Source organism: Myotis daubentonii, chromosome 3 (genome assembly GCF_963259705.1).
Source record: "Myotis daubentonii chromosome 3, mMyoDau2.1, whole genome shotgun sequence".
NCBI lineage: Eukaryota > Metazoa > Chordata > Mammalia > Chiroptera > Vespertilionidae > Myotis > Myotis daubentonii.
Window position 1 is genome coordinate 193,217,290 of NC_081842.1, and position 25,116 is coordinate 193,242,405.

Below are 25,116 nucleotides of genomic sequence, written 5' to 3' on the forward strand. Positions count from 1 at the left end.
AACTTGGGGCAAGCTAATTAATTAAACTCCCTATGCCGGTCTCCCCATCTGTAAATGGAGAGTCAAATGACTATGAGGTTTATAATTTGAGTAAAAGATACAAAACAGCCCTGGCCGGTTGCTCAGTGGGTAGAGTGTCAGCCCTTGGACTGAAGAGTTTCAAGTTCAATTCCTGGTCAAGGGCAGGTACCTCGGTTGCAGGCTCAATCCCCAGCCACAGTCAGAGCATCAATCAATGTGCCTCTCTCTCATCAATGTTTTTCTCTCTCTCCCTCCTCCTCCTTCCTCCCCTCCACTCTTTCTTAAAAAAAATCAATGGGAAAAATATCTTTGGGTGAGGATTAAGAAAAAGATACAACCCCTAGCCAGTTTGGCTCAGTGGAAAGAAGGGTCCCAGATTCAATTCCAGTCAAGGGCATATGCCTGGGCTGTGGGCTCAATCCCCAGTAGGGGGCATGCAGGAGGCAGCCGATCGATGATTCTCTCTCATCGTTGATGTTTCTATCTCTCTCTCCTTCTCCCCTCCTCTCTGAAATAAATAAAAATATATTTTAAAAAAAGAAAAAGATACAAAACATGCAGAGAACAGTGTTTGGCATATAATTAGTGATTAGAAAGAAATGATAACTATTATTACTATGTCTATTTTTTAAAAATAGTTTTTCTTTCTCTAACAGTAATAAGCAAATTTGCCTCCTGTTGCTAGCAGTGCAGTTGCTTTTCTTCTTACCCTCCGCTCCTCCTCCCCAACTTGCTACCTTCTGATCTGCTCATCCTTAGAAAGCTGATAATCAAGCCAATATGAGAGCCAATGTAGCTCTCCTGTAAGTAAAAAGCATGAATAGAATTTATGATTATTTTGACTTGTAATGCTTGACATAATCCCTAAAGTGTTAGGAGGAAATTGCTATATAAGTGTACTATGAATGACCCAAATATTGCTACCTTATAACCATACACAATTTTACATTTTTAATATCTTTATCCTGCCTAAAACTGTTTTTGAATAATGAAAACTTCTTTGTTGATTTCTAAGCTATGTAAAGGCTAACAAAAACAAAACAAAAAAATCATTTTTTATCACACCCCCTTTATCTGAAAGGTCTCTCATTTTACAAACCTAATACCAATATATAATTAACTTGTTTTGTTCTAAGTTTCTAAATTTAGTTTGCTGAGAGAAATTAATTAGGTGTCTTGTATACCTAAACAGAGACCTTTTTTGAGCCCAAATCAACTCACCTGTAGAGACTGAAGAAAGAGTACCCAGACTTCATGAGGCAGTTCACTTTCAGACACTGAAAGCAGCAATTCAAAACAACTCCTACAATATACATAAGTCAGTATATAAAAGTGGCTATAGTCATAATCAAACACAGTATGACACTGGTACAGAATATATTTTTGTTTAGACTTTTAAATTTATTTTTTACTCTTTAAAACTTTCTTCAATATTGTTACATTAGCTTTTCAACTTTAAAAAAAGAAACCAGGAGGCTTAATAGTTACATTGTTACTTTAACATATTTAGTAAGAATATAAACTTTTTATGAATCATATACCAAGCAGTTTTAGTTAATTGAGGTGTGTCAGGGAGGGGAGGTGCCCATACAGAAAACATTCTGATTACAGAAAATAAAAACAGGAGCTCATGCTCCTGTCAATTCAGTTGATAAAGTGATAAATATATGTAACTATCATCTATTTAGGTTCTTGTCATTTGCATAAGAAGCAGAAAGATTGGCAAGGTCATTTCTTTACCTCTAACCAGTCAAGCAAGAAAAAAAAGAGTTTTCTTCTTTTTACACTAACCAATACCCAGAAAAAATAACGGAGAATTTTAAAAAGGGAATACATAACACTCTGAATAAAGATCAAATCAAAATACCAATAAACCAAATCCTCTCTAAAATCTTGCAGAATGTTACTTTGCCCTTTAGGGATTAGTAAGTAATAATGAGATTATAAAACCAGGAATGTTTGTGTTCCGTGAAAGGTACAGTATTAAAGGTTTTGGAGAAAAGGAAAGAAAATAGGGTGAGGCCAGATAAAAATAAAATGGATCACCCAGACAAAAAGTTATCCCAACAATCTGTAAGCTGAACCAAAGTGATTCCCCACATAAAAACGAAAGAGCTGCTGTATTTTTTCAGCTTGCAGTTGAAAATTACATTAGAGGTGTAATTTTGTCTGCGACTAGGCAGCCAGGTATTAAAACAGCAGCTAAATTATCATGGACTCTTAGAGTGGTAATCTTATATTGTGCACCCTGATATTTTCTGCTATCTTAGTTCAAACAGTACAACTGAATTGCAGAATTTCATAATGTTTTCCTCTTTCTCCAAAGTGTCCCTCTAAGACCAAAACAGTTTCCACAGATACTGTCACTTAAACTGATCTACACCTGAGAACAGAGAAAATCTATCGTTCTTGGATTTTAAGCCTGAACAGGAAAAGAGACTGGAGGCAATTGGTTATGTTGCTTGGCTTGTACTTATCTCCTGGGAACCAGAGTGTGAGGTCTCAGAGCAAAGGAAATTTCATGCAAAGATATGACTTTAATGGTGCTTTGAATAACATGATGCCATAGGAGCCAGAAGTCAGGCAAACATTACAACCAAGAGTACTTAGTTTTAAGAGTGATTTAAGTTCTTAAACTTACAGTACTAATCTGCCAAGCACTAATAGGACATCTTCACATTCAGTAGTTAAATACGGGCGTGCACTGGCAAAGCTTTGGATAGCAAGTCGATATACCTCCAGAAGATACACCATATGTTCTGATGCATTCTTGTTGCTTGCATATTGCAATAGGGTCTAAAAAATAAAATAAAAATTATAATTATTTAAAAAATTAAAACAATGAAACAAACTGTCTTTGATTCTCTTTGTTCCCTTTTTTCTAATATCCACACACCTTGTATTTGCCTTTACAGACTCTGGCTTGTTTAGAGGATTCTATTTTTACCACTTAATGAATTGTTTATGCTGAGTTAAAGAAAAGGCAGAATTGCTCTTCTGACAGGAAAATAAATCACTGAGTAGAGCCATAAAATGCCTATAGTGGTGCTTTCTAGAGGTCTAAAGTTATCATCTCTAGCCCTAGCCGGTTTGGCTCAGTGGATAAAGCGTTGGCCTGCATACCAAAGGGTCCCGGGTTTGATGCCGGGCAAGGGCATGTACCTTGGTTGCAGATTCCTCCCCAGCAGCTTGGCCCAGGCCCTGGTCAGGGCTCATGCAGGAGGCAACCAATTGATGTGTTTCTCTCACATCGCTATTTCTCTGTCTTTCCCTCTCTCTTCTCTAAAAATCAATGGAAAAATATCAAGTGAGGATTAAAAAATATATATATTAATGGACTTTTAAAGAAAGAGGGAAAGGAGGAAAGAGAGAAACATCCATGAGAAAACGAAACACTGATCAGCTGCCGCCTGCGCTCCCCCTAATGGGGATCGAGTACGCAACCCAGGCATGTGCCCTGACTAGGAATCGAACCAGCAATCTTTCAGTGCTTGGAATGACACCCAACCAACTGAGCCACACTAGCCAGGGCCAAATTCTAAATTTTAATAAAATAAGAAAAAAATCTAAATAACAAGATCATAAAACTTACTCCATAACAATCCTCTTCAGCTAAATCAGTAGAGAGAAGGAACACAGAATATGTGCTTATCTGTTACATAGGTAAGATGTCACAAAAATCACTCTTCAGAAATTTATTAAAATGTATGTTAAAAAGAAATTCTGTTTTAGGTCAGCAAATTACTTAATGTCTGCATTGGTTAATCTAAAAACCAGACAGCTTTACAATTCATAACCAGTACCAGATTTTATGCTCCTTGAGGCTAATCAGATATTATATCTTATCAATCTTTGTAGGCCTAACACTCCTCCATCCCTACAGGACATTCTCAAATCTCACTAAATGCTTGCTGAATACATTCACAATTTTATTCATTTGACAAAGATTTGTTTTTTAAAATAGCCATAGAAATGCTTTATTTTTATTTTTTAAATCCTCATCCGAAGATATTTTTCCATTGATTTTTAGAGAGAGTGGAAGAGATAGGGAAAGACAGAGAGAAATATCGATGTGAGAGAAACACATCTATTGGTTGCCTCCGGCACGTGCCCCGACCAGGGCCCGGGCCGGCAACCGAGGTACATATCCTTGGCCAGAATCGAACCTGAGACCCTTCGGTCCACAGGCCAACGCTCTATCCACTGAGCCAAACTGGCTAGGGTGACAAAAATTATTGATAGCCTACTCTACATACAGTGCTAGGTGCTGGGGAAAGACATGGAGACCTATCCTCATAGAGCTTTCAGAATGAGTCAACACAACATGACAGCTGGAACCACACATGCAAATTAACCAACTGCTAGCCAAAGTACGCAAAGAGAAAGGCATAGTGCATACAAGTGAGGTGGGTCTTTCCACAGTCCACCTCTGCATTTAGAACACTGTTGTCACCAATCTAATTATCTTCTGACCCAGAAACTCCATTAATACTACTGCAAGTTACACAATTTCAGATTCAATACCGCATAGTATTTATGTTTATAGTTTGCTCTATACTGATTTACATATTAATATTTCTAAATCTTTTTCATGAGATCTTGCTTATTTATTTATTTATTTATTTATTTATTTATTTAATGTGCGTGTGTGTGTGTGTGTGTGTGTGTGAGAGAGAGAGAGAGAGAGAGAGAGAGAGAGAGAGAGAGAGAGAGAGAGAGAGAGACAGACATCAACATGAGAGAGACACATTGATTGGTTGTCTCCTGCTTGCGCCCCTCCCAGGGCCGAGGATTCAATCTGCAATTGAGGTTATGTGCCCTTGACCAGGAATCAAAGCTGCGTCCCTTTGGTCCACCGGTCGACATTCTAACCACTGAAACCACCACATCAAAGTTTGTAGCTTCAACCTCAGGAATACCTTTGTCTCCTGTCCCTAAGCTTTATTTCTATAGCCAATGACCTAGACCAGAGTCCCCAACATCCCTCAATTGGACTGCCAAATAGTTTACTTCTCTAGGCTAACTAAATACCCTCCATTTCTGTATGTGTGTTAAGTGACAACATATCTGTACATTAAAAAATTAATGTGGGAGTGGGGAGACTAGAAGGAACTCAATTAAAATGCTTAGATGGCCGAAACCGGTTTGGCTCGGTGGATAGAGCGTCAGCCTGCGGACTGAAGGGTCCCAGGTTCGATTCCGGTCAAGGGCATGTACCTGGGTTGTGGGCACATCCCCAGTGGGGGATGTGCAGGAGGGAGCTGATTGATGTTTCTCTCTCATCGATGTTTCTAACTATCTCTCTCCCTTCCTCTCTGTAAAAAATCAATAAAATATATTTTAAAAAATAAATAAATAAAATAAAATACTTAGATGGTTATTAGCACTGGGATAGGATTGTGAACAATTCTTTGTTATCTTTACATTTTTTCTGAACTTCCCAGATTTTCTTTAACCAGCAATATTATGTTTACAATGAAAGAAAAAAATATCTCCCCTCATTCCAATTTTATCTACATTGCTTACTGCATGGTTTCAAAGAGGCTGGCAGTATCTTGATTATTCTCTGAATATCAAGGAGGAAAATTTCTTTGAGGGTGGTCATATTTTTTACAGGGATGCAAACCAATTTAAAACTCAAATGGTGCCTGGCCGGTGTGGCTCAGTGGTTGAGTGTCGACTCATGAACCAAGAGGTCACCTGTTTGATTCCGGGTCAGAGCACTTGCCCAGGTTTCGGGCTTGATCCCAGTAGGGGGCATGCAGGAGGCAGCCAATTGATATTTCTCTTATTGATGTTTCTATCTCTTTCTTCCTCTCTGAAATCAATAAAAATATAAAAATTAAAAATAAGAAGGCTGGCCAAAGCAAGTGTTGTCTGAGAGGTGGAAAACTAGAGCTCTCCTACACTGTTGGTGGGAATGTAAAATGATACAACTAATTCTGAAAAACCTGTCATGTGACCCAGTCATTCCACCTAGGTATTTACCAGAGGGAGAGAAAGCATGTGTCCTCACAATAACTTATACACCAACATTTACAATAGCTTTTATCTTAAATAGCCAAAAACTGGAAATGAGACAAATGTATATCAACAGGTGAATAAATAAACAAATCATGATATAATCATACAATGAATAGTCAGCAATTAAAGGAATTAATATAGACAACATGAATAAGTTTCAAAATAATTATACTGAGTGAAAAAAGCTCTCCAAAAGAGACTATGTAATTTTATTTATGAAATAAAGAGACTATGAAATTCTTTTAAAAATGCAATCACCCTGGCCTGTTTTGCTCAGTGGACAGAGCGTTGGCCTGCAAACTGAAGGGTCCAGGTTAGATTCCAGTCAAGGGCACATACCTTGGTTGCAGGCTCCTCCCCAGCCCGGGTCTTTGGTCGGGGCTCATGCAGGAGGCAACCAGCTGATGTGTTTCTCTCGAATCAATGTTTTTCTCTGTCTTTCCCCTCTCTTCCACTCTCTCTAAAAGTCAATGGAAAAGGTGTCCTCAGGTGAGGATTAAAAAATAATAATAATTGCCCTAACCGGTTTGGCTCAGTGGATAGAGCATCGGCCTGTGGAATCAAGGGTCCCAGGTCCGATTCCAGTCAAGGGCATGTACCCTGATTGCGGGCACATCCCCAGTCGGGAGTGTGAAGGAGGCAGTTGATCAATGTTTCTCTCTCATCGATGTTTCTAACTCTCTATCCCTCTCCCTTCCTCTCTGTAAAAAGTCAATAAAATATATTTAAAAGAAAAACAGAAATGTCTACTTAAAAAATAATAATAAATAAATAAATAAAAATAAAAATGCAATCTAATCTACCCTGGCCAGTGTGGTTCAGTTGGTTGTGTTGTGCTGTGCTCCAGAAGGTTGAGGGTTTCATTTCCATCAGAGCACATACCTAGGTAGTGGGGTAAGTCCCCAATTGGGGTACATACGAGAGGCAACCAATTGATGTATCTCTCACATCAATGTTTCTCTCTTTCTCCCCCTCCCTCACTTTCTCTAAAAAACAAACAAAAAAAAACGATCTAAGCTATAGAAACAGAAAGATCAATAGTTGAGCGAGGATGAAAGAATGTACAGAGGAGAAAGGTAAGAAAATAGAAATACAAAGGGGTAGGAAAATAACCTTCTAGGGTGATGAATATACTTTATCTTGATTATGGCAATATTTCATGGGTGTATATGCCCAAGCTTATCAAACTGTATGTTGTAAATACGAGCAGTTGATCATATGTCAATTACACCTCAAAAACGTTTTTTGTTTAAAAAAATAGGCCACAAACTGCACAAAATCATAAAAGGAATTTAAACAAATTTGACTTTTCAGTTGTCAGATTAATAATATCTACTGCAGCCCTGGCTGGTTTGGCTCAGTGGATAAAGTGTCAGCTGTGGACGGAAGGGTCCCGGGTTTGATTCCAGTCAAGGGCACATGCCCGGGTTGCAGGCTCGATCCCCAGTTGGGGGCGGGCAGGAGGCAGCCGATCAATGATACTCTCTCATCACTGATGTTTCCATCTCTCTCTCCCTCTCCCTTCCTCTGTGAAATCAATAAAAATATATTTAAAAAAAATATCTACTGCAATAAATTGTAAAACTTCTATGCATGAAGATAATATAAAATGTGAATAGATAAACTGGAAAAAATAATTCCAACAAGGGATTCATGTCTAAAATACAAAATTTTACTAAAGCTGTTTAAAAAAAGAACTGTAATTGAAAAATAAGGAAGAAATAACAAATGGCAATTTACAGGAGAGGATATCTTTTTTTTAAAAAAATATATTTTTATCGATTTTTTACAGAGAGGAAGGGAGAGAGATAGAGAGTTAGAAACATCGATGAGAGAGGAACATCGATCAGCTGCCTCCTGCACATCTCCTACTGGGGATGTGCCCGCAACCCAGGTACATGCCCTTGACCGGAATCGAACCTGGGACCTTTCAGTCTGCAAGCCGACGCTCTATCCACCGAGCCAAACCGGTTTCGGCAGGAGAGGATATCTTAATAGCAATAAATAGTCACTAAAAAGATAAACAGCTTCTCCCAAGTAAACAAAAACAAAGACAAAACTACAATGAGATACCACAGCCCACCCGCCAGAATGGCTAAAATTAAACTGACTACATCTAGCATTAGCAACTATTTTGGAGCAATAGTAATGTTCATACACTGATAACTGGCATAAGTTGTTACAAATACTTTGGAGGATAGCTTAGCATTACTTATTAAAGTTGATAATAGGCCGATAATATGAACCCAGCAATTCCACTGTAAGCATATAATCTAAAGAAATTCTTACACCCATGTATCAACATATTTTTTAAGATGTCCACCCCATTTATAAATGCTTCTAAATCTGTCAATAAAAGAGTGCAAAAATGAACTGTGACATATCCTATCTAATAATAGACAAACATGGTAATTAACCATACCTCCGCTACGCTTCCCATTGGCTAATCAGCAGGATATGCAAATTAACTGACAACCAAGATGGCGGCTGGCAGCCAGGCAGCTGAAGTGAACATGAGGCTTGCTTGCTCAAGTGATGGAGGAAGCCAATGTTCCCCGCCTGCCCCCGCCGGGCTCTGAGCTCCAGTCTAAGCAACAATGTTGTAATTATAGAAGCTAAACAAACCCAGAAACCTGCTTTCAGCCAGCCGACCTCGGAGCTGGAGCCGCAACAAAGTTTCAATTACAGAAGGTAAATAAATCCCAGAATAAAATTTAAAAAAAGAAAAAAAGGAGAGACTGGGAGCTTCAGTTGCAGGCTTGGCCCGCCTGAAGACAGCCCTCAGCCCCTCATCCAGGATGGCCAGGCACCCAGTGGGGACCCCCACCCTGAAGGGGGTGCGGACAGCCTGAAAACAGCCATCAGCCCCTCACCCAGGCTGGCCAGGTACCCAAGCGGGACCCCCACCCTGATCCGGGACACCATTCAAGGCAAACCAGCCGGCCCCCACCTGTGCACCAGGCCTCTATCCTATATAGTAAAAAGGTAATATGCAAACTGACCCTAGCAGAAAGACTGGGAATGACTGGTCACTATGACACACACTGACCACCAGGGGGCAGACACTCAATGAAGGAATTGCCCTCTGGTGGTCAGTGAGCTCCCACATGGGGGAGCTCTGTTCAGCCACAAGTCAGGCTGATGGCTGCCAGTACAGCGGTGGTGGTGGGAGCCTTTCCTGCCTCCTCAGCAGTGCTAAGGATGTCTGACTGCAGCTTAGGTCTGCTCCCCGCTGGCAAGTGGACATCCCCCAAGGGCTGCCGGGCTGCAAGAGGGATGTCTGATTGCCAGCTTAGGCCCAATCCCCCCGGGGAGCAGGCCTCAGCCAACAGATGGTCATCCCCCGAGGGGTCCCAGACTGTGAGAGGGCATAGGCCAGGCTGAGGGACACCCCCCCCCCCGGTGCACAAATTTTTGTGCACGGGGCCTCTAGTTTGCATAATAAAATACTACACACCAGCGAATGCACCAAAGTTAAATATACCAATATAAAGCTTTAGAAACATGTTAAATTTTAAAAAGCTTCAGAAGAATACATACAGTACCATCACTTAATGCTGAAAAACAAAATAATACTATACACTGTATTAAGATGTACAAATAAAATTTAAAAACTAAACAGATAAAGGGAAATGACTAAATACCCTAATCAGGATAGTGGTGGGAGGTAAATGATAATCTGTGACCAGATACATAGATAGTAGCTTCAATCATTTTATTTCTTAGGTTGTATTCATTTTAGTACACTCTTTACTACTTTGCATTATGGAGATATTTTATTTTTTAAAAAGTAACATATCTTTCAAAGTTCTGAGTAAAACTGACTTTCAATCCAGATTCCTATACCCCGACAGACCAACACTATAAGAGAGAGGAGAGACAGCCTCAGGAAGCTACATTCAAGACACAAAAAAGACATGAGGACCAAGAAACAGAGGATCTAACAAGAAAAGCAAAAACTAGAACTGAAACAATGGCTGATAAAATGAAAATTAATTTAAAAGGGTAACAAAGAAGTATCCTATATAATAAAAGGCTAATGTGCAAACTGTCCCCTCGACTGCAAGTTTGACGGGAGTTCAACTGGGAGTTTGACCAGGGGGCGGAGTCGGCCAGCCAACTGCCAATGGCCACTCCCCCAGCCGCAGCCCCTCCCTGTGGCCGGTCCTGCCCCCAATTGAACCCTCCCCCAAATCAGAGGTGGGGCCAGCTGGCCAACCGCCCGCTATCCCTCCCCCAGCCAGCCAAGCCCTATCAGTCCCAATTGAGACGGTCCAGCCGGACTCCATCTGTGCACGACTTCATGCACCGGGCCTGTAGTAAACTATATAAAAACATAAACATAAAGTGAATGTCCCACTAATTCTTCACTGAAATGCAAATACTACTTTGGAATTGTCTTTCAAAAATTTTTATATGCCCTGGCCAGTGTGCTCAATGGTTAGAGGCAGCCCATGCAGCAAAGGGTCTCGGGTTCAATTCCCAGTCAAGAGCATGTACCTAGGTTGTGTTTCACTCCCCGACCCTAATGTTTCTCTCCCTACCCTCCTTCCTCTCTCTCTTAAAAGCAATGGAAAAAAATACCCTCAGGTGAGTATTAACAAAAGAAAAACTTTTCTTATGCATCACTGTTTCATAAAATGAGATAATATAGTTTCCTAAACATCTTCTTTAAAAAAAAATACTGAAATTACAAAAGTAAAACCCACACATAATTCCATCACTTTAAAGTTTTGTATACAATAAGAAGTGAAGGTTCATACCTGTAGTTCCATCAAATTCCTCTCCCACTCCCCACTCCCAAATAACCCCTATAAGCAATTTAGAACATATGCCCTATATACATAAACAAAGGCTTTCTAATTCTTGGCAAAAATCTCCTGAGCTCAAATGTTTTATGGCTATGGGATGTTCAAAGGGTACTTATTTTTTGGCATTTCCAAACCTAAAATATCTTACAAAAGCCCTCATTCAGCCAAAAATGGATGCCTAACATTCCTGCTCTCCCTTAAGTTAGTAGGGTCTTCCGTTCTTTATCACACACTTGCTTCAAACTTTTAGTTTGGCAACCAATACCAATAAAGTGGTTACAGGAAAGTGGCAGGGAAAATGATGTCTTTATAGCTTGGCCAGCATGGCTCAATGGTTAAGCATTGACCTATGAACCAGGAGGTCATGGTTCAATTCCTGGTCAGGGCACATGCCAGGGTTGTGGGCTGGATTCCTAGTTTGGGGCTTGTAGGAGGCAGCCAATCAATCATTCTCTCTCATCATTCATGTTTCTTTCTCTCTCTCTCTCTCTCCCTCTCCCTTCCTCTCTGAAATCAATAAAAATATATTTTAAAAAAATAAAATAATGTCTTTATAATCTATACCAAGTGGCAAAGAGCAATAATGTTGCCTATTCAAATCAATTTATTAGACTTCAAAAGTAGGCAATAATTAGGCATTGGGAATTGTTTTACTTATGCCCCTGTTACCTACAAAAACTAGTTGGAAGGTGGATAAATATACATGATCATCAAACTCTGACTACTGCTCTATCCTATCTAATAATAGACAAACATGGTAATTAACCATACCTTCACTACGCTTCCCATTGGCTAATCAGCAGGATATGCAAATTAACTGTCAACAAAGATGGCGGCCGGCAGCCACGCAGCTGAAGCGAGCAGGAGGCTTGCTTGCTCCAGTGATGGAGGAAGCCAAGATTCCCCGCCTGCCGCTGCCTGGCTCTGAGCTCCGGAAGCAACAATGTTTCAATTATGGAAGCTAAACAAACTCCAGATACCTGCTTTCAGCTGGCCAGGGCCTCAGAGCTTAGAGCGCCAGTGATGGCAACAGAGTTTCAATTATAGAAGCTAAACAAACCCAGATACCTGCTTTCAGCCGGCAACGGCCTCAGAGCTTAAGCCGGGCCTCTCAGCTCCAGTGACAGCTATAGAAGGTAAATAAATCCCAGAATAAAAAATAAAAAAAAGAAGAAGAAAAAAAGGGGGCTGGGAGCTTCAGTCGCCCGCCAGCCTGAAAACGGCTCTCAGCCCCTCACCCAGACTGGCCAGGCACCCCAGTGGGGACCCCCACCCTGAAGGGGGTGTGGCCAGCTGCAAACACCCATCAGCCCCTCACCCAGGTTGGCCAGGCACCCAAGCGGGACCCCCACCCTGATCCAGATCACCCTTCAGGGCAAACCAGCCAGCCCCCACCCATGCACCAGGCCTCTATCCTATATAGTAAAAGGGTAATATGCAAACTGACCCTAACAGCAGAAAGACTGGGAATGACTGGTCACTATGACACACACTGACCACCGGGGGCAGATGCTCAATGAAGGAGCTGCCCTCTGGTGGTCAGTGCGCTCTCACAGGGGGGAGCTCTGCTCAGCCACAAGCCAGGCTGATCGCTGCCAGTACAGCGGTGGTGGTGGGAGCCTCTCCTGCCTCCTCAGCAGCGCTAAGGATGTCTGACTGCAGCTTAGGTCTGCTCTCCGCTGGCAAATGGACATCCCCCGAGGGCTGCCAGGCTGCCAGAGGGATGTCTGACTGCCATCTTAGGCCCAACCCCCCGGGGAGCAGGCCTAAGCCAGCAAGTGGTCACCCCCGAGGGGTCCCAGACTGAGAGAGGGCACAGGCTAGGCTGAGGGACCCCCTTCCCCCGAGTGCACAAATTTTTGTGCACCGGGCCTCTAGTTGTATCATAAGTAAATGGAATATGAAAAACTTTAATGTTTATCTTCACTAGACAATAAAATCACAAAGGGCAAGAACCACATCTGTTTTTTCATCACTGTAGACCAGAACTCGGCATACTGAGTAGCACATAGCAAGTATCCTGTAATTACTTGCTTTTGATGCTTAGCACTATTATTAAAGGATCTGCCAACTTTTAAGTTTGATTAAGACAGTTTTTCAGATACACATCTTATTAGAGAGAAATAAGCCTAAGTAGATTTGATTTCAAATCTCACTGCTTCATTCAAACTCTGTAAAAGGAGGAAAGCAGCATGTTGACCAAACTGTAGAAATTTTAAAAAGGAAAATGCTTAGATCACTGAACATTTTAGAAGGGTGCTCACATCAAGTCATAATGATATATTAGTCTTGAATTTTGTTTGGTGGCAAATAGATATGTCGAAGTTCAGAACTTCATTGAAATTATAACCTATTCTGATAGTCAGCTAACATCCTAAAATAAGAGGGAATTTTCCCCTGTAAAGTTTTAAGCTGGAAAGATAATGGGCTAGATAAGCTTTATAATCCTCCCCCCAAACAAAAGATTCTATGATTTTATGAAAACAACAGAGGCCCATGCACGGATGGGGTCTGGCCGGCCTGTCCCTATTGGGCAGGGGGGTGGGGCTGTACTGGGGCGGGGCCGACCAGGGGAAGGGGCCACAGGCAGTTGGCGGGCCAGCCCCGCCCCCTGGCCAAACTCATAGTCAAGGGGACAATTTGCATATTAGCCTTTTATTATATAGGATGGCCAGCCATCTTTCCCCCAGGGACTCAAAAACACTGTGTTACAAATTCAAATAATTTTTGATATATGCATATTTCAATCATATATCACTTAAATCCCCAACAATAAACCAAGTTAAAATCAGTAGCCAAATGAATAAAAAATATTGTATATAGAATGATCTGTTGGTTGCAACAGATCAAATCCATATACACACTATAAACCCCAAAGGGCATACATATTGCTTCAGTGTAACAGAAATTCACTGTAAATTACACTTCCAATCTACAAAGCTCATCATAGGCTCTCTGAACCTAACACTATGTAGCAAATGCTCTGTAAACATCTAGGAAACTTTTTCCTTCAATGGGCTGTACATTGACAGGAAAAATGGAAAAAAGCTGCTCTACATGAAACACTTCTTAAAACAATATTCAGTATAGAAAGGAAATAAATAAAACATAGACATACAGATTGTATATCTATCTGCTACCAAAAGCTATTCTAAGGGCAGTGTTACACCGTTCCATTTGATCCTTGAGGTAGCTTTCTACTACTCTAAATTTTATAGACATGAATATTGATCTGAGGCAAGGTTTAAGGTCAGAAGAGTGTTGGAATGAGCATTTAAAGTAAAATCTCCTAATTTCAAATCTACTTTCTACTGCATATGTTCTCCATTTCTTAAGATAATAAAACATGAGATTGACCATTTGTAATGTTTTATCCACATTTACTGTTAAAATTTGAGACAATTTGCTCTAGATTTTCTTTTACCAAGTTCTTTAAACAGTGAAAGTGCAATTTCACTATGAAGGTAAAAGCCAAGTAAGGATAGTGAGCATAACAACTAATGTAAACAAACAATCTCAGTTCAAATTAGTAGAATGGTTTCCATTGGGATGAGCATTTACCCTAGAGGAGTAAATAACAACCCACCAGGGGACAGGATATAACATTAATATTTTTATTTAAATGAGTTTTCAAAAATCTCATCCCTTTAATATTTTTGTTTGCTTATACAGTGGGGCCTTGACTTACGAGTTTAATTCGTTCCGTGACGGAGCTCGTAACTCAAATTACTCGTATGTCAAATCAATTTTCACCATTACAATGAATTGAAATGCCATTAATCCGTTCCGGACACTCAAAAAACACTGCAGTTGTTTTGTTAAATGTTTTTAAATAAGAAAAATGTAGTTAAAAATAACAAATATTGAATAAAAACTCAATACTGAACAATAGAATGTAGTGCAATAAACTTCTTTTATTATGTTTAATGTACAGCATTTACCTTGGAGATCAAACGACTTAAAGGTGCTGATGGAGTTGGAGGAGAAAGGCTGAACTGAATAACTGAATAACTGAATCTTATTTGCTGATTTTTGCCCTTTTCGCCACTCTTTAATCACTTTCATCTACAGGAGTTTTCAATAAAAACCTGTACAATGAGATCTGTTTCATCCTCCCTTTCAGAATATTTCTGAAATGAGTTAGGCAAGTGTCATTAAATAGCTCCATCGCATGCCCAGTTGCAATTTTTTCTGGGTGTTTCTTTTGAATAAAGTCTGAAAGTTTCTCCCACATTCCCAATATTTCCTTTATCTCACTTATAGAGATAACCTCCTCCTCCGTGTCATCTATTTCTACAAAACCTCCGTGTGCTGCTGCATCTGTAGCTCCTTTAGCTCCTGCGTTGTCAGTTCCTCGGAGTGCTCCTCGATGAGCTCGTTGATGTCACCTTCCTTTATATCCGCGCTTGCTGCCTCACCATGTCTGACAATGGAGTGAATGTGGGTCCTCTTTTTAAAATTTTCGAACCAGCCCCAACTGGCTTTAAACGGCTCGCCCGATGCCTCGTCCACTGAAGTGCCTGGAGTCTGCTGCAGCAAATCAGCGTGAATAGCTCGTGCCTTCTCGCAGATTATAGCCTTCGTCCCGGTCTCTCCTGCGAGCTGCTTCTCCGTTAACCACACCATTAGCAGCTTCTCCATATTTTCATGGATAGATGTCCGCTGTTTAGAAGTTATTGTAACGCCCTTGGCTGGAGTTGTAGCCTGTATGGACTCCTGCTTCAGTATGGTGCAGATCGTAGAAGTGCTGCGCTCGTACCGCTTCGCCAAGTCGATTGAACGCACACCTTGGTCATGTTTTTCGATAATTTCTTTCTTTAATTCAATGCACATCATCCTCTTCTTCTTCTCAGCACTGTCCTTCGCACTTACTTTCTTCAGATCCATGGTTGAAAAAACGAAGTTTTGCAAGATAACTGCAAGCACAAATGCGAGCACAACACTGATGCTTCAACTAAGAGCTAACTAACCGCTTAAAGTGAACGAGTGAGACACGTGATGCTGGGCTGATGTTGTGGCGTTCACTGTGAGGTTCGCTGTGCCAACTAGCGGTGGGGTATCTGAAGCTGGCTCGTAACCCGAATTTTAGCTCGCAACTCAAAGCAAAAAATCGGCCGAGAGACGGCTCGTTACCTCGAAAAACTCGTTAGTCGGGACACTCGTAAGTCAAGGCCCCACTGTAATTTATATATTGGTACTATATAAATAAAACATAGTAAGTTCATTTAGAATGCACAAGGTGACTTAGAAAATAATCCTTGCCCTAGCTGGCTTGGCTCAGTAGATAGAGTGTCAGCCTGCCGACTGAAGGATCCCAGGTTCGATTCTGGCCAAGGGTACATGCTGAGGTTGCAGGCTTGATCCCCAGTAGGGGGTGCGCAAGAGGCAGCCGGTCAATGATTCTCTCTCATCATTGATGTTTCTATTTCTCTCTCCTTTTCCCTTCCTCTCTGAAATCAATAAAGAAATACATTTTTTAAAAAGAAAATAATCCTTAGTGAGAGTTTGTCAATAAAATTACATAATACTAGTGACCCAATGCACAAATTCGTGCACACTGAAAGGAAATTAACTAGAAGAAATATTTTAATATTGCTATTCGCCCTTTCTTTATAATAGAAATGTCAACCAAATTCACGATCAACTATAACAGATCAAAACATACGCGTGCGATTGGCACAAGCGAGAGCTTTATATGTATCGCACATGCGCGAGTCAACTTAGCTTCTTATAGATACAGAATAAACTTGCTTCATTAGACCTGCTTTCTGACTCAGCTAAACTTTTTCCAGCCCAGTGAAGTACCCCAACTTCTCTTTCAGGTAATTGTCGGCAACACAGTAGTAAATATCAACACAAAGCAGATTATTATTGTAGATCACACAGGGAGAACAAAGGGTAAAATATTTAACTGCAGCAGTGTTTGACTATATTCTGCTCAGTGAGAAAACCTGAAGTCATTTTCAAGGTCCACCATTTCTTACTTCTTTTCAGTTGGGTCAAGTTTCTAAGCTTTCTAAATCTCTTTTTTCCAGCTAATGAAAAGAAAATAGGATTCCATTGAGTCTATCTACCTACTCCAGGACTTCTGTGAGGATCAAATGAAATGAGGCATGGGAAAACACTTCACAGACATTTGGTTAAAGTGTGAAATGTTTGCACCTGGCTATAAAGCAAGTCGTGTGCCTGGGCTGAAGAAACTCCAAGGAGGCTAGTTGCTAGGGAGAGGAAGCCGGGTGTTGCTACATAACATCATTACCCAGCACCCACAGCCACCATTTCTGGACTGGGCTAGGATGTGGGCTGCATTTTGCGCCATGGGGTCTTGGCAGCTTCGGCTGCGATTTGGTGGGGTGTCACTTTGGGGTGGTGGCAGGGCCTGTGTCCCACTTGCGGAAGCCAAGTATTGGTTTGTCAGCACCAGGTCTGCGGTGTTGTTTATTTTTAAACTAGAGGCCCGGTGCACAGATTCATGAATATTGAAAGGAAATTAATTAGAAGGTGGCTGGCAGGGTGGGACTGGGTGAGACGGGCCAGACACCTCCTGGAGCCAACTTCCCAAGGTCCCTCCCAGCTAGCTGCACCTGGGGTGGCAGAGGGGCTCGAAGGGCATCTGCGGAATGAGCGGGATCCCTCCAACAGGTGGGGTCCCTCAGCCTGGCCTGCGGGGATTGGGCCAAAATCGGCAGTCTGACATCCCCTGAGGCGTCCCAGAGTACAAGAGGGCACTCTGCAAAGCTGCTGTCGCCCGGCAGCTCCTGCATTGAGCATCTGCCCCTGGTGGTCAGTGCATGTCATAGCCACCAGTCAAACTGTCGGCTGGTCGCTTAGGTGTGTGTGTGTGTGTGTGTGTATTTTATATATATATATATATATTTTTTAGAGGCCCAGTGCACAAAATTCGTGCATGGTAGGGTCCTAGGCTTGGCTGGAGATCAGGACCTGCTGGGGCATCCCTTCCCTGGCTGCTGTCGACCAGGGCCTTCCTTCATTCCACACCGCCCCCTGGTGGTCAACGCACGTCATAGTGAGCGATCAAACTCCCAGTCAGTCGAATTCCCAAGGGGACACTTTGCACATTAGGCTTTTATATAGATTTGTTGCCTAGGATAGGAAACTTCTATGACAGCTAACAAAATACAGTATTTCTACAATAATAATTATGATGATGATGTTGAAAATTGCAAATGCCTGCTTTGTGACAGCCAGAGTTGTTGTAAACATTGTATAAATAGCGACTCATTTCAGTGGACAGTATTACTGAACAATGGGCACTTGGCTTCCTTACCCTAATCCACAGGACCCTGGTGACACTAATGGGAGGTAGACCATGTCTATAAAGAAATAATTTACTTTGATGTTGGATAAGGTTCTGAACCATGAGCTACCCTCATCAAAGAATGGTAATGGTAAGCCAACCAAAAAAGGTATCTTTATTTACCTATTATCTTTTGCCATCTTTTTTTTTTTTTTTAAATATATTTTATTGATTTTTTACAGAGAGGAAGGGAGAGAGATAGAGAGTCAGAAACATCGATGAGAGAGAAACATCGATCAGCCGCCTCCTGCACATCCCCCACTGGGGATGTGCCCGCAACCCAGGTACATGCCCCTGACCAGAATCGAACCCGGGACCCTTCAGTCCGAAGGCCGACGCTCTATCCGCTGAGCCAAACCGGTTTTGGCATCTTTTGCCATCTTAATGTGCAATGATAGAGTCTTGTTTTCACTTTACTTAGATGAAGAAGTTGAAAGACAGGCTAGGTAGCCATCTTAGTCTTATCCTCTCTCCTCACCCTCCACCCTCAACCCCAACCTTTCATATAATAATTAACATAGGACAAATGGGTTTTTCAGATTTAAGTCTTTTCTTTTTTTGCTTGTAAGATGGTCCCTTTTTCTCTTCCCTTCAGAATGTTCCCATTTTATTCAATTCAATGCAATCCCCGAGCCTCCTTCTCTTTGCTCAAATCTCGTACTGGAGCAGAGTTAAAGCTGCCTAAGGCCACACCACATGACCAGTAAGAGCAGTGGCTTAAGAAAGGGGTTTCCCTAAATCAGCTACCAAGAGAGCAAAGGCCAGTCCCGCTGCCTTTCCCTTCTGCTGGGAGCGCCCACCACCCCAGGCCTTGGAAAGCTACATTTCCAAAACTACACACTCCCATTCCACTACAACAAAGCTTTCTGAGATCACACAACGCAGAACCTTCTTCCCCAGTCCCTAGAAAAACAGCACTACCAGGCTGGCGGCTCCTCACCAAACACGCCTCCCACAACCCTGGGCCAGGATGCCTCAGACCCCCTGGTCCCCTCTAGGCACCTGAGCGCTCTGGTTTGGAAGCGGGGAGTCAGGCGAAGGGAGGCTGAACCCAGAGCAATTTTCAAAAGCCCAGGAGAGTCCAGACTGCTGGTAAGCTGAATCTTGCCCACTCAACCCAAGTCCTGTAACACCACAGCCAGGCCGACCACTTGAAGGGGTTCCAAGTTTCAATGCTCCCTGCAAGAGTTGGTGTTCTCTGCATCCAGGCAGCTGGGAACAAAAGGCAACCCCCAGCCCTCTGTCAACGCTGTCCCTCCTGAATTAGACATACACACCCTGGGATTTGTTTCCTGCGCGGAGAGAGGGAGAAATGGAGGATGGGGGGGGGGGGGCCGTGAGGGAGTAAGGTGTGGCGATTCATGGAGGGAACGGGTAAGGACAGGCTAAAGTCACCTCTCTGCCCGGAACAGAGCCAGGTTTAGGGGCAACAGTCAAGAGGCCCATAACAGCCCCAACCCCTTGGCAGAAGGAAGAAACTTGTACACAGGCACTCCAGCACCAGGGGCTGCAGTTTGCCTGTAGCATTTTAAAAGCCAGAATAATGATCATTAAATAAAAGAATTAACAGTATTTTGTTTTCTTCCAAGTCTTTGGGAAAATTAAATTCAGGTTTTCAACTGATCTGCTAACATTTATAGTCACCTGTGGCAAAGCAGGGTGTGTGTTGGGGCCGGGGAGTAGATTGGTGCTCAAGGTGGGGAGCTTGAGGAAGGTGCAGAGGCGCACTACGGGGAGGGGACAGTTTGGGGACCTAGATAGATCCCTGACGCCATTTGCAGGGCTGCGCCTTACCTGTGGATGCAGTTTCCATGACAATGGGCGGGGTTCAAGCCCAGTTACCAGGGTGCCGCTTCCCCAGCCCCCCACGTCCAGCCCCTGGCTTCCCTTTCCGCATCACCGATTCGTCCTCCCCTTCCTACCGGTCCCCAAACCACTGGGACCTGGGGCTGGCCAGCGGCAGCAGCTCTTCTTGGGGATCGGGCGGACAGCGCAGCCATGACTGGAGGTTCCTGGGAGCAGCGATGGCGGCTGGGGGGATGTAGGTGGCTGGTCCGGCTGGCAGTCCCTGTTGCTTCACCCCCTGGGGCCGCCCCACCTCCCACTCAGGAGGCTGCAGTGTACACTGCCACTGCAACTCCGGCGGAGCTGCTGCCCGCCCTGCTCCCTGCTTCAGCTCCTCCTCTTGTTGGGGTCGATGGGGCCAGCAGGGGTGAGGGGGTGTGTATGGGGGGGCGATCGGAGCCCAGATCAGGCTGGTTGGCTGCTGCAGTGCATGTCATAGCCACTGGTCGTCCAGGTTGTTCTGCCTTAACCATCGATGGGCTTTTATATACATAGATAGTTGGTGCAGTGCACATCATGGCAGCTCCTACATTGAGCATCTGCCCCTTGGTGGTCAGTGTGCGTCATAGCTACCAGTCAGATGGTCAGACAGACACTCAGCCTTTTATATATATATATAGACTGGAGGAGAGTGGCAATTTGAGGCCCCAAATAACAAACTGATTTGGCCAGAGGTCATACATCCAATCAGTGGCACTTTATTTGAAAACATAAAGATAACAATATAAGAAAAAGTTAGCTAATAGAAAGCACTATTTCCAGTTATTCAGCTATGATTTCTCTAATAGCATTGATAAGATATATATATATATACATATATATATATATATATATATATATATATATATATATATATCAATAAAAGTTTGTTGGAAATCAGTACACTGAAAAATCTCTCACAACAATCAATCACTAAATTATATCATACATTCCAAAGGTTTCAGCTTAGGCTGCAACTAAATCTCTGTTATGTTCTGCTTCTTGACAACCTCAAAGCAGTATAGAATCTCAAGATTGCATGGTCATATTTGATGATTAGACACAATCAAATTTTAATGACCTTTATTAACATTTTTAAAAGTAAAAACACATTTAAAAAAAGTAAAAAAAAAAAAAAACCTCAGGAAAAAATTTAAATATCTAATACACATGAAAAAATACACAAATCCTATTAAAATACAAGTTAATATAGTTATATGATGACTTTTTAAAACTAGCAGATTGGCAAATATTAAAAGTTTAGTAAGACCAGAGATATAGTCTGGCTGGAGATGAGTTTAATTGGCAAAGATAGAGTGAAACAAGGACTCTCAAACATTATTGGTAGAAGTACATTTTCAACTTTTATAGGCCAGTATCCATCAAAATTTAAAATAAATAATCTTTTAATCCAGTAAATTTTTGTTGTTGTTAATCCTCACCCAAGGATAATTTTTTCATTTATTTTTTTTTTTTAGAGAGAGTGGAAGGGAGGGGGAGAGACAAAGAACATGATGTGCAAGAGACATATCAATTGGTTGCCCCGCTGGAAATGAAGCTTGCAAGCAAGGTATGTGCCCTTGAATGGAACTGAACCCAAGACCCTTCAGTCCATGGACCAACACTCTAACCAGTGAGCCAAACAGGTTAGGGCTAACCCAGTAAATTTCATTTCAGAAATTTATATTATCAATATAAATAACCAATGCTTAATGTTTAAGAATGTTCACTGAAACATTATGTGATAACCAAAAAGAAAACAATTGCTTAACACATTGCGTACCGCATAGAAATCTCTAAGACATACGCCAGGGACCTCACGTTTTTGGACAAACTGCACGTTATTTAAATCATCATAATGCACTTTAGGTGTTGTTTTTCAATAATTGTAACATTCTTATTTACAAAAACAATTAAACAATTAAAGTTCCTAGTACTTTTTTAATGTATAGTACTGCATAAAACATTTTCCTCTATGAAGAGGGACCAAACATAATTTACATAAGTATCTAGATTTGCTCCTTTTTCCATGGGCGTGAAAAACGAGAACACTCGTGAGCGGTCCTTAACAGATGGCGCGCGAAACACGAGAACATTCCTGAGCGGTACGAAATGTGTTAAGTATGGTACATATTAAACATGTACTGGTATAGAAAATTGTCCTAAATATATTAAATTTAAAAGTAAATTACAAAAGAGCATATATTCGAACTTTAAGAATACACAAAAGGCCCTACCCCGTTTGGCTCAGTGGATAGAGTGTTGGCCTGCGGACTAAAAGGTCCCAAGTTCGATTCCAGTCAAGGGCATGTACCTTGGTTTCGGCACATCCCCAGTAGGGAGTGTGCAGGAGGCAGCTGATCAATGTTTCTCTCTCATTGATGTTTCTAACTCTCTATCTCTCTCCCTTCCTCTCTGTACAAAATCAATAAAATGTTTTGTTTTGTTTTTAAAAAGAATACACAAGAGACTGTTAACTCTTCTGGGGAGTGACAAAGGAATTGAGGGCAGCCGGGGGCTTTTACTTTTCCCTTAAATCTTTACGCAGCATTAAGTATTTTGCCTTGAACATTGCTTTTATAGTTAAAAATGATTTTTTAAATTTAGAGTGTTGAAAGTTTTGCTACCTACAGAATTGTTTTAAAATATATTTTTATTGATTTCAGATAGGAAGGTAGAGGGAGAGATAGAAACATCAATGATGAGAGAGAGTAATTGATATGCTGTCTCCTGCATGCCCCACACTGGGGATCAAACCCACAACCCAGGCATGTGCCCTGACCTGGAATTGAATCATGACCTCCTGGTTCTTGGGTCAACACTCAACCACTGAGCCTCACTGGCTGGGCTACCTACAGAATTTTAAATCAATGCAGTTGTCAATGGAATACTATGGAGTTGTTTTTTTTAATGTAGTAAATATGTATTTTACATGGAAAGATAGGTATTACACAATTAGCATATAAGTTTTAGCATATAAGCTTGACACTTTTTCTAAAACTGTACTTATATGTACATATCATACAGAAAAATTCTTTAAGTATATATCCCAAATGTTAACCTAGAAAAACATAGTAATCAAGTATAAGGATATGTGTGACAAGTTTTCATCTTTTATTTTCTCTTATTTTACATTGTTCTAATTTTTTGCAATTAGAAGGTATTCCTGAATTTCATGGGCAATTAAAATTTTATACACCCTCCCTCCTTCCCTCCCTCCCCCCTCCCTCTCTCTCTCTCTCTCTCTATATATATATATATGTATTTTTCCAAAAATCAGATAACTACAGCAAGCAATTAACAATGAGATTTGCCGAAACCGGTTTGGCTCGGTGGATAGAGCGTCGGCCTGCGAACTGAAAGGTCCTGGGTTCGATTCCGGTCAGGGGCATGTGCCTGGGTTGCGGGCACATCCCCAGTGGGGGATGTGCAGGAGGCAGCTGATCGATGTTTCTCTCTCATTGATGTTTCTGACTCTCTATCTCTCTCCCTTCCTCTCTGTAAAAAATCAATAAAATATATTTAAAACAAAAACAAAAACAATGAGATTACATGGTCTATTCATTTTCTGCTTTATGCATTTAAACATCTTATCTTAAGCTTCCTTAATGAGCATGTATTAATTGGAGTCATAAAGAACAAAAAATAGTTTTGTTATTTTAAGGTACTTTATATACTTTAAAATACACATATAAAAAAAGCAAATTAAAGATAATGAAATCACAAATACAAATACTCACATTTTATACAATCATATACCATAAAAATGAAATTCCCAAGTTAAACCATTCATTCTGGTAATAGTGGCTGAGCATTGACCTATGAACCAAGAGGTCACAATTCGATTCCTGGTCAGGGCACATGCCCGGGTTGTGGGCTTGATCAGCCGATCAATGATTCTCTCTCATCATTGATGTTTCTTTCTCTCTCTCCCTCCTCTTTCCTCTCTAAAGTCAATTAAAAAAATTTTTTTAAAACACCATACATTATTGTGCTGGTTAATATCACACACTGAGGTTATTTCCTTGGGAGCAAAATACTATGAAGTAAGTTACTAAACTCCCCCCCAAAAAGGTACTCAAAAAAAACACATTAGATAAATCAGACATAACACAAAAGTGATGACAAATACATCAGTAGTTCCCAATCTAGCTAGGTTGCAGAAATATTGGTAAACCTGAATAAACCTGAAATCAAGATATGACAAATATAATTCATCCTCAACTTCCAAAAATAATATATTGAAATTTTTTTTATATATAGGACAATAACAAGACCTGCAAAAACTTTGGAGGAAATTTTTTTTTCACAGAAACCTCACAGTCATATTTTAGGCTGAAACTAGGGAATCAAAACTCAGTGGTGCCCTAGCTGATTTGGTTCACTGGATAGAGCATCCGCCTGCAGACTGAAGGGTCCTGGGTTCAATTCCGGTCAAGGGCACATGCACAGGTTGCAGGCTCCATCCCCCTTATTCTCATTGATGTGTCTGTCTGTCTGTCTGTCTCTCTCTCTCTTTCCTTTCCTCTCTGAAATCAATAAAAATATATTTAAAAACAAAAACTCAGTGGTGTGCACAGTTTTCTTCACCATAGTGTTTTGCTTTATATTATAATAAAAGAAAAGCATATGACTTTTAGGCTGGAATACTGTTTAGAACATGGCAAATGTTAAATGTTTTGAACCTGCTAAATTTGCCAAATGCTGTACAACACTTAATGTCTCTCTACGACAGCAGTCGCCAACTGGTGATCCGAGGACCACTGGTGGTCCGTGAGGACCGAAAGGTTGACAACCGCTGCTCTAGGAGACTCATAATGCATTTTAACATATAAAAGACACAGTAAAAAAATTTATCTCATGTTATGTCAATTTCTATTTACACAATCCTTATTTCGAGAAATACATACTTGTATGTGTATATGAACAAAAGAGAGTTTAGGAAATGCTGATATAGGAAAAATAGCAAGGGCTCTGGAGTCCGAAGACTGTGCCACAGCTTACCAGCTGTGTGACCCTGGCAAAGTTACTTAATTTCTGTGGGCCTCAGTTTTTTACCTGTAAAATGAAAATAACACCACCTGCCTCAGTGCTTAGCACATAAAAGATGTTTGGTAA

The 25,116-nt window shown here is 41.3% G+C and overlaps 1 protein-coding gene across 9 annotated transcripts in view; it reads right to left on the reverse strand.

The window, feature by feature from the left end:
• The window catches only part of RLF (RLF zinc finger), a 63,900-nt gene that overhangs the window by 30,271 nt on the left and 8,513 nt on the right, over positions 1-25,116 (reverse strand). The window contains exons 1-3 of one of the 9 annotated variants that reach the window (XM_059690045.1): positions 6,010-6,057; positions 2,663-2,817; positions 1,243-1,324 (exon numbers count right to left, since the gene is read on the reverse strand). The exons of 2 other annotated variants lie outside the window; for them this stretch is intronic. In XM_059690045.1, the coding sequence (XP_059546028.1) occupies positions 1,243-1,324; positions 2,663-2,817; positions 6,010-6,027 (255 nt within the window). In that variant the 5' untranslated portion in view covers positions 6,028-6,057. Of the gene's footprint in view, positions 1-190; positions 302-1,242; positions 1,325-2,662; positions 2,818-6,009; positions 6,058-25,116 lie in introns of those variants that run through there. 6 more of the 9 variants (XM_059690043.1, XM_059690044.1, XM_059690051.1 and 3 more) reach the window with 6 other exon arrangements.